The sequence below is a fragment of a genome, unplaced genomic scaffold (genome assembly GCF_019419815.1).
Source record: "Pyrus x bretschneideri cultivar Hongxiangsu unplaced genomic scaffold, Pyrus_bretschneideri_v1 Contig5, whole genome shotgun sequence".
NCBI lineage: Eukaryota > Viridiplantae > Streptophyta > Magnoliopsida > Rosales > Rosaceae > Pyrus > Pyrus x bretschneideri.
Window position 1 is genome coordinate 11357018 of NW_025999787.1, and position 16387 is coordinate 11373404.

The 16387-nt window shown below is 38.6% G+C and overlaps 2 protein-coding genes and 1 pseudogene across 2 annotated transcripts; all 3 read left to right on the forward strand.

Moving 5' to 3' along the window:
* The first annotated feature begins 442 nt into the window (after positions 1–442).
* LOC103963649 (G-type lectin S-receptor-like serine/threonine-protein kinase LECRK3) lies at positions 443–3102 on the forward strand. The gene has a single exon (XM_009376487.3). It carries the CDS (start codon positions 525–527, stop codon positions 2922–2924), a length of 2400 nt encoding a protein of 799 aa, XP_009374762.2. The 5' UTR covers positions 443–524; the 3' UTR covers positions 2925–3102.
* Positions 3103–6507: 3405 nt separating this feature from the next.
* On the forward strand, positions 6508–8044 carry LOC125470405 (annotated as a pseudogene).
* Positions 8045–12483: 4439 nt separating this feature from the next.
* Positions 12484–13788, forward strand: LOC103965204 (G-type lectin S-receptor-like serine/threonine-protein kinase LECRK3). The gene has a single exon (XM_048569370.1). It carries the CDS (start codon positions 12484–12486, stop codon positions 13786–13788), a length of 1305 nt encoding a protein of 434 aa, XP_048425327.1.
* The last annotated feature ends 2599 nt before the right edge of the window (positions 13789–16387 follow it).

Genomic DNA, 16387 nt, shown 5'->3' on the forward strand with positions numbered 1-16387 from the left:
ACATGTTTGATTTAAAATTTGCCACAAGTGAGAAATTGTGTTGAAAAAATCAGGTTACTCCTTGTATTACCAATTGATTGTTTTATTAGTAAGTTTGGGCTTGTAAGTAAGTTGATTTCTTCGAATCCGTAACAATTTTCATTTAAAAAGTTTTTTTAGTGTCTTGAACTTTCATCCATGCATCTCGGAATACTCAGAAAACTAAATTATCTTACACGTCATGCAGAAATTGAACAAAGTACATAAGTTTGAAAGAGTCAAAAGACAGTTTCCAAGTAATGCCCGTGAAGAATCCGAAAAAAAGACTCGGAATCAGAGTCAATTGAACCATTGACGAAAATGAGCTCATTGTTGACTTTGTTGCGGTTTGATCCTCTAATTTAAGCACAAGAAATCACATCCTGGTCCAGCATCCAAGTTTTTTATTTCATATATGCTTGAAGAAGATGAAATAAAAAATTGCAAGTGATTGACACAGAAAATATAGTTTATTTGAAATTTTTCGTCACCTTTGTAATTTTCCCATGGCTTGTCCACTGATAAATCTTGTCTTCTTCCTTTTCATGTTTCTACCATTTTCCACCCTAGCTCAAACCTCCAAAAACATTTCTTTAGGATCATCTCTCACTGCACTAAATGATGATAACTCATCATCATGGACATCACCATCTGGCGACTTTGCTTTCGGTTTTCAAAGAATCGGAAAAGATGGGTTCCTACTAGCCATTTGGTTCGATAAGATAAAAGATAAAACTATTGTCTGGTCAGCCAATGGGGACAATCTAGTGCCAGAAGGATCCAAAGTTGAGCTTTCGATCGGTGGCGAGCTTATGCTCACTGATGCTACCGGCAAGCGCATATGGTCTGCTCAATCTGTCAGTCCCGAAGTTGCCTATGCATCCATGCTAGACACTGGAAATTTTGTACTGGCGGATCGAAGTTCATCCAATGTGTGGGAGAGTTTTGATGAACCAACGGATACAATACTACCTACACAGATTCTAAATCAGAACGACATACTCTTTGCGCGCTACACGGCAACAAACTACTCACGGGGAAGATTCATGTTTATTCTACAATCTGACGGAAATCTCTTGCTTTACACAACGAGATTCCCACTGCCGATAAACGATTTTGCTTACTATGCAACCATGACTATGCATACTGGCTTTCAGGTCATCTTCAATCAGTCCGGCTATCTTTACCTTACTGCAAAGAACGGAAGCATACTGAATATGGTATCATCCAACACAGTTTCCATGCAAAATTTCTACCATAAAGTAACTCTGGAGCATGACGGAGTTTTGAGGCACTCTGTTCATCCTAAATCTGCTGCCTCAAGTGCCGGAAGCCCCATGGCTTGGTCCCCTTTGACCTCCGAACCTTCCAATATTTGCTTAAGAATTGGAGGAGACACAGGCAGCGGTGCATGTGGATACAACAGCCTATGCAGTTATGATGATAAAGGACCAACTTGCCGATGTCCTTATGGCTACGTATTTATTGATCCCAATGATGTCTTGAAAGGATGCAAGCAAAACTTTTTTTCACAAAGTTGTGATGAGGCCTTGCTGGAGACAGAGAGTTTTGATTTTCACGAGATGCAAAACACAGAGTGGGCTGGCGTTGGTTATGAGCAATTTACATCAGTATCGGAGGAATGGTGCAGACAGAATTGCTTAGACGATTGTTTTTGTGTCGTTGCCATTTTCAAGGATGGAGGGTGTGAAAAGAAGAGAATTCCTCTTTCGAATGGAAGAATGGACACGAGTATTGGTGGAAAAGCTCTCGTCAAAGTAAGGAAAGACAACTCTACTTTTATACCTGAAGTTCCAAATACAAAAAAGAAAGATTACTCGACCTTGATCCTCATCGGATCAGTGCTCCTGAGTAGCTCAGGGTTTCTGAACTTGATTTTGCTATTAACAACCTATTTGGCTGTTTCTCGTATTTCTTATAGAAAAGTGAATCTGAGTGAACCTAATTATCCAGTCATCTCTGATATGAATTTGAAGCATTTCACTTATGAGGAGCTAAAAAACGCTACGAATGAATTCAAGGATGAAGTAGGACGCGGTGCTTCTGCAATAGTTTTCAAAGGAGTTTTAGCCTCTAATAATGAGAAGAGCGTTGCAGTCAAAAGCTTAGTCGCTAGGGTCGGAGAAAATGATTTGGAATTCAAAGCGGAAATGAGTTCTATTGGCAGAACAAACCACAGAAATTTAGTACAGCTACTTGGATTTTGTTACGAGGGAGAGCACCGAATGCTTGTCTATGAGTTCATGAGCAACGGATCTTTAGCGAGCTTCCTTTATGGAGAGTTGAGGCCAAGCTGGTACCAGAGAAGGAAAATTGCACTGGGAATTGCAAGAGGGTTGTTGTATTTGCATGAGGAGTGCTGCAGCCAAATTCTACACTGTGACATCAAGCCTCAAAACATTGTTCTCGATGACTCTTTCGTGGCAAGAATTTCTGACTTCGGACTGGCCAAGCTTTTGAGAATGGACCAGACTCGAACTACGACTGGAATCAGGGGAACGAAAGGTTATGTGGCCCCTGAATGGTTTAATAGGTTACCGATCACGGCCAAGGTTGATGTTTTCAGCTTCGGAATTTTGTTGTTTGAGATTATTTTCTGCAGGAAGCATTTTGAGCCAGCGGCAGAGGATGAAGATCAAATGATACTAGCTGATTGGGCGTACGATTGCTATAAGCAGAATAATCTGCACCAGCTATTCAAGAATGACGATGAGGCAATGCATGACATCAAGATGATGGAGAAGTATGTGATGATTGCAATATGGTGCATTCAGGAGGATCCGTCACTTAGGCCTACCATGAAGAAAGTTGCGTTGATGCTTGAAGGAACTGTCGAAGTCTCAGCTCCACCCAATCCATGTTCTTTCATAAGTTCAATAAATTAACTGCTTCCAATTATAATCCATTTCTTTTGTATATCAAAAGTTTGTGTATTATTTATTTTCAAATACTCTTTGGATCTTACTGTACTGTGTAGTATCGAATGTACAATAATTCTCTTAAAATGTCCGAATAAATAGTGGAATTATCAATGGTATAAAACCCATGCTCATTTTTTTGGCTTATGCGTTCTTCCAGTCTTTCTCAATAGCAACTTCTAAAACTCAAGCGTTCTCCCCTACTGCAGAACCTCTCAAACCATGTAAAGTTAGCCGGAAAACTGTCGTGGTGTTTCACGTTCGAGATGAAGCTGATTTAAGGACTTAGATATGCAAAACGAAAAGCTGAGAGCGTATAGAAGCCTCTGCTTTAGTTAATTTAGTTGGAAAGCATAATTATGTAACAGAAAAAAATTTGTATTAAACACATGGACACATAATATGCACAAGAAAGAAAGTTTTTTTCTTTCCTTCTTTCATTGCCTCACGGTAGGCATGCAGATGTGTCGGTCTGATTGTTGTGGCTTCCTTCGCTCCCCATGTTGGAGAAGGATGCTTGATCAAAGGAGAGTACAGTACGAATGATGGAACTCAATTTGCTCAAAAAAAAGCTTGACTAAGCTGGTAAGACAGAGTAGGATTTGAAGTGTTGATTCCCAAGAAGGCGCCAAATTTGATGCACGAAACCTGGTGGACCTCGGGTCAACGTAAAGTGTGGTGTAAAGACCTTTGCAAGGGTGCTCCGGTCGAGGGTGGACTAGTGAAGCAACCTGCAAGGAAAGTAAAATAGGTATCGAAGGGCACCGGTGTGTTACCAGCCTAAGTGCCTCCGAAGCACGGACACTTTGGTGGGTTTACGGTGCTTCGTAGTTGACCGATACTTGGTAGTTTCAAGGTCGATATAATATGGTACAATTAATTTATCATGGCATATGGTTTATGCAATCTTTCATGCATTATCGTTGAAATCAATCATGTGTATTATTAATCATTATCCAAAAATGCTACTATTACTACCTGTTTGTACCATCTATCTAATAGAGATTCATGCATTGGCAGGCCCTGCCTCTATTAGAGAGATAGTACAAATAGGTGGTAAGTATAACATTATTCATCAGTATCATGATAGGTTTTACTTACGATATGCATCTAGATTGTGTTTTCTGTGTGATCCTATTTTTCATTGAAGTGCTGGGCTAGAAGAAATGTGACTAGAAGCTTCTAAATTCTACAAAAAGAGTAGCTGTATAGAGTTTCCATAACACGCCCCGACTTCGATATTCCCCGAATACCAGGATAGGCACGTGCTGGCCGACACTCGAGGGTGACGAAAGCCATTTATTGAGTGCAAATGCTGAAAACAAAGGATATATAAGGCTTATAAATATAAAAGAATAATGAATATGCAAATAAGGACCGTGTTCAGAGCACACCACTAATTTAGAACACTAAAAGAAAAATAATATAAAATTGAATGAAACCAAGGAGTGGGTCCTACACCAAGAGGACTCGAAGATGCCGATGCGGAAGTGATTGGACGTCAGGATTGTATGCCTCGATTCTAAGTCCTGAAGGGGGCGCAAAACAAACATGAGTGGACCAAGTTGATATATATATATATATATATATATATATAATAAAACAGTTATCAACGTACTAACCCCCAGATTTTATGAAAACACAAATATAATGATAAACATAGGTTTTCCGAAACCTAGCATGTCGTGCAATGTCTCAAATCATAACTTGTATATATATGATAAACACTAGTGAATGTCCGATACAACTCTCCAGGCCCCATGCCGGCTCCCAGTCTCTGAGCAAACAGTTAGAGGAAAATACACTTGAGGCCCCATGCTGGCTCCCCGTCTCTGTGCTAAATAGCAAGAGGAAACACACTCCAGGCCTTATGCGAACACCAAACCGTCGCCCGGGACGGATCGGATTTATGCCTACGTCCTGTAGCAGAAAGCACCACTAGGTAAGTACAAAACCAGTTAGCATACATATATTGAAAATCAACTTCATAGTATAAAGTCATCCATCATCTATACTATAAAGAGGTGTTCTAAACATGTTCTCAATATCATATCGTCATCCATCAAATATTCTATAAGAACATGGGTTATAGGAAAAATAGTAATAATTCAAACTAGTCTCAGTAAGCATGTTATCTCGTAAAACGTTTCATAAAACATAATCATCAAATCATGCTTTTCATGTATGCATTTATACTATCAAAACATGCGTTTTTAGAAGGGGTCCACTCACAGTACTTCGCCGTTGAAAAGCCACGTCATCTAGCGAAGAAGGAAACGCCACAGATAATTGCCCCTAAGCACATAAATGGTACATTTAGTCAAACTCTACTCAAACGACTGAATTTGGGAAAACGGACATCGGAAACGGGTTCAGGACGTCGAAATTAGCCTAGGAGGGGTCCCGCACAAAAACCTAAAAAGTCAACGATCAAAGTCAACGTTGACCGTTGACCAGTCAAAGTCGTGCCTATCCTGATATTCGGAGAATATCGGGGTCGGGACGTGTTATTCCAAGTCTAGATTGAACTAGTTAGGGCTTCAACCCAAAAAAAGGGGTAGAAAAGAATGCTTGTTGTAGGCCATGGACAATAGGAAAGACTTGAGTTTAAAACTCGACCCAGAACAGCATTGATGTTCCATCTCTTTGAAGCATTCAAAGAAGGCGGCTTCCAAGTGATTGGCCCTCATGCATATTAAGATTTAAAAAGACTTTGCATCCATTACCCAAATGCCAAATCTCCAACTGCAAATCTACCATGATGGAACGTTTATTTAGTTGTTAGTGAAGACGACGGAACTCATTACAGTTGACTTGAAAGTTAAGTAGTAGAATGCATGATCCCGATTACAAAACTTACAGCGGTGCATCTAGACTCGAGGCTCAAGCGCTGTAATTTGTGCCAAAAACATATGCAAACCTTATACTTACGGACATTGCCACAATATACTAGGTATAGATCGTCATAAGCACCTTACTTAATTGCTAGTTATTTATTTCGTAATTTTTATTCTTGACAAAAAGAGTAAAATGATTTGTTATTGTCTCGAACTTTTACGATGGGTATGACAAAAAAGAGTAATTAATAACGGCACTTGATATAAAAACTACTCATGTAAACTTTTATCACTAGAAGACTCGAAGCATATTGTGGTATGCACAAGTAAACAAAAGAATCAAGGACATAACGCTTATAGGAGCCAAAGAATAATATACAGTTTCTCAGCAATTCCCTATATGTAAGATTGAAAGACTTGCAAGCAACCTCCCCCAGCGGATCGATAAATCCAAAAGCAAGAGTTAAAACCAAATTTGGTATATATTAAAGTTAATTGAATCGCTGATGAAAAGGAGCAGTGCTGACCTGGTTATGGTTTGATCCTGTGTAATTTGATTAGAAGAAATCTTGTTTGTCGTCACGAGGATGAAAAATATAATAAAAATTACAAAGTGATTGAAACAGAAAACATAGTTTATTTGATGTTTTTTCTACTTAATGAAATTTTTTTTCCGTCAAGTTTGATCAGTAGCTTGTGGCAACGTAATTACCATGGCTTTTGCTCCGATTTTTCTGGTCTGCTTCTTCCTTTTCATTTGTATCCTATGTTCTACTATGGCGCAAACTTCCAGAAACATACATTTAGGTTCATCCCTCACTGTTAAAGATGATAATTCATCCTGGCAATCACCGCCTGGTAACATTGCTTTTGGTTTTCGGCAGATTGCAAATAATGCTTTCCTCTTGGTCATCTGGTTCGATACAATACCAGTGAAACTGGTTGTGTGGTCTGCCAATGCGAATTATCTTGTGCTACAAGTATTGAAAAATGAACTTGCAGATGATGGCCAGTTTATTCTTAATGATGCAACGGGAAAGTGAATGTGGTATGCTGAAGCTGCTGGTTCTGGAGTTGCCTATGCAGCCATGCTAGACACTGGTTCGAGCACTTTGTGGGAGAGTTTTGATGAACCAACTGATACAATACTACCAACGCAGACTCTAAAACAGAACAGCACTCTCTTCTCGCTATTCAGCAACAAATGACTCACGAGGAAGATTCATGTTTACGCTACATTCTGATGGAAATCTCATGCTTTACACAACACATTTCCCTCTGCAGTCTCCCAATTTTCGTTACTGGTCAGCCAACAGTACAGATGTTGGATTTCAGGTCATGTTCAACCAGTCTGGCCTTAGTTGCCTGTTGCTGTCAAAAGCTTAGATGCTAAGATTAGAGAAAATGATTTGGAATTTAAAGCAGAAGTGAGTGCTATTAGGAGAACAAACCACAGAAATTTAGTCCAGCTACTTGGATTTTGTAGGAAGGGAGAGCACCGAATTCTTGTATATGAGTTTATAAGCAACGGCTCTCTAGCAAGCTTCCTCTTCAGAGATTCCATGCCAAACTGGCGCCAAAGAAGGCAAATTGCCTTGGGAATAGCAACACGTCTTTTGTATTTGCATGAGCAGCGAAATTGTACATTGTGACATCAAGCCTCAAAACATTCTTCTTGATGACCATTCCAAGGCAAGAATATCTGACTTCGGATTAACCAAGATTTTGAGAATAAAACAGACTCAAACTACTACTGCAATCAGGGGAACGAAAGGGTATATGGCCCCTGAATGGTTCAAATTAAGGCTTGCCTATCATGGTCAAGGTTGATGTTTTCAGCTACGGTATTTTGTTGTTAGAAATTATTTTTTGCAGGAACCATTTTAATGCAATGGCAGAGGATGAAGACCAAATGATATTAGCTGATTGGGCGTATGATTGCTATAAGCATAACAAACTGCAGCTGATATTCAAGAATGACGGTGAGGCAATGCTTGAAGTGACGAAAATGGAGAAGTATGTGACGATTGCAATATGGTGCATTCAGGAGGACCCCTCGCTCAGACCCAAGATGAAGAAAGTGACATTGATGCTCGAAGGAACTGTTGAAGTCTCAACTCCACCCGATCCGTCTTCTTTCATAAGTTTAATACCTTAGGTGCTTCCGATTATAATCAATTTCTTTTGGATATCAAGGGTTTGTGTATTTTTCATGTGCAAGTATTCTTAAGTTCTTTACTTACTGTGTAGTCAAATGTATAATAATTCTTTTAAGATGTCCCAATAAGTAGAGGAATTATTCATTTTCCATTACATTAATTACCAAATATTAAGTTAATGACTATCTGACTTACGGCAAGCTGGCGGTTTAGACTGAAGTACTTGATAATCAAACATATAAAAGCATGTAACTATAACTGAAAGCACTTAAAATGTAGAATTTGTGAAAGAGGACGGAATCACAGATCAGGAGGAACTGAGGCTTCTACATTACCTTCGAGCATCAATGTGACTTTCTTCATGGTGGGTCTCAGCGATGGATCCTCCTCAATGCATTGCATTGCAATCATCACGTACTTCTCCATCTCTTTGATGTCTTCCATTGCCTCGCCACCATTTGGAAATAGAAGGTGCAGTTTGTTTTGCTCATAGCAATCGTACGCCCAATCAGCCAGTATCATATGATTTTCATCCTTGGCCTCTTCTTCAAATTTCTTATGGTGGCAAATAATATCCAACAACAGAATGCCAAAGCTGTAAACATCCACCTTCACAGTGATGGGGAAGTTTTTGAACCGTTTGGGGCCACATACCTTTTCGTCCCCTCATTCCAGTCGTAGTTCGAGTCTGGTCGATTCTCAAACTTGGCTAATCCAAAGAAATTCTTGCGGAGAAAGAGTCGTCGAGAAGAATCTTTCGAGGTTTGATGTCACACTGTACAATCTGAAGGGAAAATTTGGCTAAACTAAGATTATTTTAGCAACATACAATGAACAATTAACAATTAAGAGGCAGAAGCTTGTACATATGTAGTAAAAAACAAATCTTAACCATGAAATTCAAATTCTAGTAGTGTAGTGAATCAAGACTCAACTCAAATTCGAAGAGAGAGTTGAGAATCCATTATACCTTTGTACATGCTCTTTGCATTTGCAAACACTATTCACTCAAAGTGAGGGTCTTCATTCCTTTGCTCTCTTTTGCTCTTTTGGATCTTTGGCTTTTTAATTAAATTTGGACCTAAATCCTAACAGACTTCAATACAAGGGTTAAGTCCTAATTTATTTGCCAGAAGGTTATCTTCCAACTACCCTATTATCACCAGGACTAATAATCCAATTAAGCCATTACTTATATTGAGAGTTCTTAATTGATTGTATGTCATTAAGACTCCAATATATTTGTAACACTAGGGCTCTGAGAATCCTTAAGCATATCAATGACTTGTAACTCAAGTCATCTTAGTGCTCCATTATTCTCGGCATTACTCATTGTCATTCACATAAGAGTTTTATAACTAACGGATTCAAGGAAGAACTAGGCCATGGCTCTTTTGCTACAGTTTTTAAAGGAGTTTCGGGATTTGATAATGGGAAATTTGTTGCTGCACAAAATTGGACACTAGTTTACCCAAAAAAAAAAAAAAAAATGGACACTATGGTCGGGAAAAATGAGTCGAAATTCAAAGCTGAAGTTAGCGCAATTGGAAGAAAAACCACATATATTTAGTCCAAGTGATTGGGTTCTGCGACGAAGGGCAGCACTGATTTCTTATCTCCAATGAGCACTGGTTGTCAAACTATCAGAGAAACGGGTCAAAGACCCACTTTTAATAGCACCTTTATTTTTCCCAACTTGTTAATTACTACCTGCACATTTGTTAATTACTACCTGCATGGTCCGACATGTATGGAGTTTTATACAAAAATGCTTTCAATAACATCTATATTGTCCCCAACTTGTTAATTACATCTATATTGTTCCCAACTTGTTAATTACCACCTGCACCTATACAGTTCGACATGTATGGGGTTTTATCATAAAAGATCTTAATGTTATAAGTTAGAGTGGGGTTAGGATATTTAAACTCTCATTTTCTCACATATACCGTCGATGTGGGATATTTCAACAATTTGTTCCTTTAGAAAGCTTTATGGATCACACGTGGAGTTCCACACATCAGCAACCACATGGAGCCAAGCTGGGGCTCACTCGTTCGCGCTGGGCCAGTGGCACGTGGCATCTCTTGGCCTACGTGGAGCCATGTCGGGGCTCACCCATTCGCATAGGGTCAAAGGGGACCCACCCGTTCACGTGGCAGTACGAGCATGTCCCCTAGCTCTGATACCATGTTAAATTTTAGGTAGACGGGCCAAAGGCCCACTCCAACCACACCGATAATGTCCCCACTTGGCCACCTGTTGAATCCGTCAGGTGTGGGGATTTAATCACAAAAGGCCTCAATGTTAGTTAGAGTGGGATAATTCTATTTAAAGGACTTATTCTCAAACTCTATGGTTTGTCCTTCAAATTCCAACCCACAACAATATTAAGATTTATAAATCTCTCTATTCTCTCTAACTTTTTACTAAATTTATAAAATTTCATATATTTTGTTCTCTAAATTCTAGATCCATTTTTCTCTTTTTTTGTTCGAAAATTCCCACTATGTTGTATTTTATCTGACAACGGGAAGGGGGCTGGCGGCAAGGAGAGAGACTGAGAGAGAGATGTGTTTGTAGAATCGTAGGAAAATGTGTGTGTTATCCCTTCTACGTAATGCCTTTATTTATAATAATAAGGGAGAGAGGAAATCCTTCATCCCCAAGGAATACAAGTTGTAATAGGAAAGGATAATTAGAATCAAATCTAATCTAGGATTTAACAATCACACTTAAACTAGGAAAGTTTACAACACAATCCATCCTATTTTTCATTTCTTGTGTCGAATTAATAAAGCTAACTTGATATTGGAAGGTTTATTTCTCTTAATCCTCCCCAATTTTGTATTAATTACTCTCTATATTAACTTGATATTGGAAGGTTAATTTCAACATGAAAAAAGCATTCAGTGCCTCAAAAACTTTAATTAGCTGACAAGTCATGTATTCTACCCTCTTATAAATACTATATTTTTGTTTTATTTTTTTAACATTTGTGTGAGGCCCTTCCTGACGTAAAATCTTGGCTCTGCCACTAATGGAGAGTAGCCCAACCTCTTATAAGTCATTGCAAGGTTTCTCTTTTCACCAATGTGGGGCTCTTTTACTTTCACATTCTCACAGGTTAAAAACCATGCCTATCCCAGTGAAGGTGGATGTTTACAGCTATGGCATTTTGTTACTAGAAATTATTTGTTGGAGGAATAATTTTGAAGAACATGTAGATAATGTAGATCAGCTGATACTAGCTTATTGGGCATATGATTTCTATATGCAAAAGAAGCTGAATTTGCTACCGGACAAGGACGGTGAGGCAATGGAAGACGTCAAGATGATGGAGAACTACGTGATGATTGCAATGTGGTGCATTCAGAGGACCCGTCACTGATACCGATGATGAAGAAAGTCACGCAGATGCTAGAAGGAACTGTTGAAGTTTCAGTTCCACCGAATCCATCCTCATTATGAGTTCAATAATTTAAGTGTTTGTTTCTTTGTTATTTGATCAAAGAAAACTCAAAATCTTGAAATTTGTAGTTCAGAATTCAGAGTCAATTTTTTGTTGAAAGAGTAATTGTTCATGTTGAAATTTGAGGTTTCACCGTGTATGCGCATCAATAGCATACATTTTTTCCCTCAGACAATTGATATGTGCTGACAAGATGGATGGAAAATTGGATGAAAAATTCCAAAATTTAATGTTAGGGGAGAAATGGATTGATTATAAAAGTTCAGGGGTAATTGGATAAAACTAAAGTTCATGAAAAAATTGCCGGCTTCGGGAGAAAATTGACAAAATAGAGTAATATGATTTGATATGGTGGGAATGAATTTCATATTGATAAGAGAAGAGACCTTGCATGAACCTATAAGTAAGTTGATTCCGACGTTGCCAATTCGTTTGGTGGTGGAATCTTAATTTTCTTTATGATATCAGAACAGGTTGTTTCACGTATGAAGCCCAACAACCTCACACTTCACGTCACCATGTTTGTGTTGTTCATATGTTTGACTTTAAGATTCGTCACACGTGAGGAATTGCATTGAAAAGTAAATCTAATTGCTTCTCATATTATAATTGGTTGTTTTATTAGTAAGTTTGGCTTATAAGTAAATTGATTTCTTCAAATCCGTAACATAATTTTCATTCAAAAAGTTTTTATTAGTGTCTTGAACTTTTCATCCATGCATCTCGGAATACTCAGAAAACAAAATTTTCTTGCACGCCATGCAGAAATTGAACAAAGTACATAAAGTTGAAGAGTCAAAGTAAACAATTTCCAAGTAATGCCTGGAAAAATCCAAAAAGAAGACTTGGAAAAAAAATCCAATTGAATCATTGACGAAAAGGGCTCATTGTTGACTTTGTTGTAGTTGGATCCTCTCATTTAATCACAAGAAATTACATCGTCTTCCAGCAGCTAAGTTTTTAATTTCATACTTGAAGAAGATGAAATAAAAATTGCAAGTGATTGACACAGAAATTATAGTTTGTTTGAAATTTTTCGTCACCTTCGTAATTTTCCCATGGCTTGTCCACTGATAAATCTTCTCTTCTTCTTCCTTTTCATGTTTCTACCATTTTCCACCCTAGCTCAAACCTCCAAAAACATTTCTTTAGGCTCATCTCTCACTGCACTAAATGAAGATAACTCATCGTCATGGACATCGCCATCTGGTGACTTTGCTTTCGGTTTTCAAAGAATCGGAAAAGATGGGTTCTTACTAGCCATTTGGTTCGATAAGATAAAAGATAAAACTATAGTCTGGTCAGCCAATGGGGACAATCTAGTTCCAGAGGGATCCAAAGTTGAGCTTTCGAACGGTGGCAAGTTTATGCTCAATGATGCAACCGGCAAGCGCATATGGTCTGCTCAATTTGTTGGTCCTGGAGTTGCCTATGCATCCATGCTAGACACTGGAAATTTTGTACTGGCGGATCGAAGTTCATCCAATGTGTGGGAGAGTTTTGATGAACCAACGGATACAATACTACCTACACAGATTCTAAATCAGAACGACAAACTCTTTGCGCGCTACACAGCGACAAATTACTCACGGGGAAGATTCATGTTTATTCTACAATCTGACGGAAATCTCTTGCTTTACACAACGAGATTCCCGCTGCCGACAAACAATTTTGCTTACTTTGCAACCATGACTATGTATGCCGGCTTTCAGTTCATCTTCAATCAGTCCGGCTATCTTTACCTTACTGCAAAGAACGGAAGCATACTGAATATGGTATCATCCAACACAGTTTCCATGCAAAATTTCTACCATAAAGTAACTCTGGAGCATGACGGAGTTTTGAGGCACTCTGTTCATCCTAAAACCGCTGCCTCAAGTGCCGGAAGCCCCATGGCTTGGTCCCCTTTGACCTCCGAACCTTCCAATATTTGCTTAAGAATTGAAGGAGCCATAGGCAGCGGTGCATGTGGATACAACAGCCTCTGCAGTTATAATGATAAAGGACCAACTTGCCAATGTCCTTATGGCTACACATTTATTGATCCCAATGATATCTTGAAAGGATGCAAGCAAAACTTTGTTTCACAAAGTTGTGATGCGGCCTTGCCGGAGACAGAGAGTTTTGATTTTCACGAGATGCAAAGCACAGAGTGGGCTGGCGGTGGTTATGAGCAATTTACATCAGTATCGGAGGAATGGTGCAGACAGAATTGCTTAGACGATTGTTTTTGTGTCGTTGCCATTTTCAAGGATAGAGAGTGTGAAAAGAAGAGAATTCCTCTTTCGAATGGAAGAATGGACCCGAGTATTGGTGGAAAAGCTCTCATCAAAGTAAGGAAAGACAACTCCTTGAAGTATTGAAGCTTTTGTCCATTGGTTACTCCCTGGATTGTTCAAACCCTAGCTGAAACCCTAGTCATAAATACAATAATGTTAACGCCGTCTACTTCTCAACGTGAAACTATAATATAGTACCAATTTGGATCCTCTCCTGAGCTCAACATCCTAAGCCTACTGAGCAAATAACATGGGTTGTTGGATCAAAATCCAACGGCTACAATTATTATAATTTTTAAAAGACTTTCTATTTATAACCGTTTGATCAAAATTCAATGGTCCATATAATTTGCTCAGTAGGCTCAGGATGCTGAGCTCAAGAGAGGATCCAAATCCATATGGTACCGTAGTACCATGTCAATCGTGATACTTCCTTTTAAATTTCACTAGAGCGACATCGTCAGTTGTACCACGTCAGCATTGATACTTCCTTATAATAAATATAATATTAAAAAAATAGAAAAAGGAAAACTATGAAATTGGATACGAAGACGTGTTACTTCCAGAACGACGTCGTCCGATTCTAGATTCCACGCTCCAAAGTGGCGTCGTCTGGTTCCAGACAATACTACATTTAAATAGTTATCACGATGAAACAATAAACGTTGCGCAAAGAAGAATTTCGTCGTCTAAAATAACACACGAAGAAACCTTCATCGCCATCACTTCCTCACGCAATGATCGTAAAGAAAGGTCTTGCACGATGAAGAGAAGAACAATCGTTGCGCAATAGTCTTTGCACAGTGATGCTTCCTTGCACTAAGTTAAAAGGGACAGAGCACATTCGTTGCACAAAATGTTATGCGCGATGAACAGTTGTTTCGTCGCACTTAGTGTAAAGGGATGAAAATGTACATGGCGCAAGGACAGAGTGACGAAGAGACACTTCGTCGCATAAAGTTTAGAGGGACGAAGGACTTCTTATCCCAAGATTTATCATTGTCGTTGCGTGTATTACTGGGGGACAACGAACTCTTTCGTCGCACAAACCATTTTTAAATTTTAAAAAAAAAAAAAAAAAAAAGTTTATAAAATGAATATTAAACAAAATAATTTTGAAAAGTTAAATTAATTTAGGAACAGTAATTGATAAGGAAAAATATTAATTTAAAATAAATATAAAAATGTACGTATAAGTCGGATAAAATTTAAAAAGTACAAAAGTTTAAAAAAAAAGAAGTTACAACACAAAATCATCACTATCAACTCTGCCAGTCGGCTGTGCTGGGTTAAAGGCCTAGGAGGTCGAAGGTGTATGAGGATAAGTCCACTAGCGGGGATGTTAAAGCCAAACATTTGAAGTGTGGAGATGATTTGGGCCATCCTAGACTCTTGGGCAGCAATATGGGCATTCGGGATGGCGATGTGGGCAGTTAGGGTCACAATGTGAGCATTATGAGCCGCTACCTGCTGCTGGAGTTCCGTAACTCGCTCCATCAATGATGCAACCTGTTCCGAGGTCAAGTTGGAAGAGGAGGCTTCCGTCTCACAATGGTGGGCATTCCCTATGCCCCGATACACCTTCCCCAACCTAAGACAGAGTCTGTAATTGAGGGTGTCCATCATGATACGAAGACCCGCATCCTGGGGGAGGCGACCTTCTCGATCGGGATGTCATGGGGAAGATGGGAAGCCACCTCGTCGAGGACAGCCTGGCTCATCTCCACCATAGTAGCCTGTAATAATAAAAACAAGTTAATTAATATTTATATAACATTTATTTAAAATGAATAATAATTATGAATTCAAGAATTGAAAAAACTTACATGGAGCTCCTCCTTCAACTCATCCTCGAGCCGTATGTACACCTCCTTGAATTCGTCAATCTTAGGAAACTTTGACCCCGCTTGAATTAAAAAATAAGAACAAATATGTTATTAGTTGTATAATAGAGATTAAAAGTATTAAAAAAATCTAAAAAAACGTGTTTGTCTGACATTGCTCCCTCATCCTGTAAGAGAAGTGCCCGGAGCCGGAATGGTAAAGAAGTTTTTTCTTCAACATATTTATCTCGTTGGCCTTGGCTATTTTACGTTAAAACAAAAACAAACCGTATTAGTGCTGATATTAATTAAAATTATTCAAATAAATTAATAAACGTATTAAAATATTAATAAAATATTATTAACCTGTAATAATATATATAATTCACTTACGAGGCATTTTTCGTCCTTAAAATGGGTGTTGAGCCACACCCAATCTTCATGGCGCTTCACCAACTCCATGGGGCACCCCTGTGCTAAATCAATAGTCTGATCCTCGTATGTCTCAAAATGCTTGTGGAGGTTGCTCTTCCATTGAGTGAACTAGACTTGTTGCTTGTGGGTTCACTTAAACCTTTTGGATTGGATTAAAGCCAAACTTGTTGCTCGTGGGTTCACTCAAACCTTTGGAGTGGATTACAAGGAACACTTGGCTTCAGTGTCTAGAATGAATATAGTAAGGTTTTACTCTCAGTGGCAGTGAATTGTGGATGGTCATTGTATCGAATAGATGTGAAGAATGCCTTTCTTTGTGATGAACTCCATGAAGAAGTGTATATGCAACCACCACCAGGTCATATTCAGTCTGAAAAGTTAGTATTAATCATATAAATTCTAATATTCATAAATTAGAATTACCA

Excerpts from the sequence above, each read along its gene's own strand:
- LOC103965204 (XM_048569370.1), top strand. The coding sequence starts at position 12,484 with ATGGCTTGTCCACTGATAAATCTTCTCTTCTTCTTCCTTTTCATGTTT.
- LOC103963649 (XM_009376487.3), top strand. The coding sequence starts at position 525 with ATGGCTTGTCCACTGATAAATCTTGTCTTCTTCCTTTTCATGTTTCTA.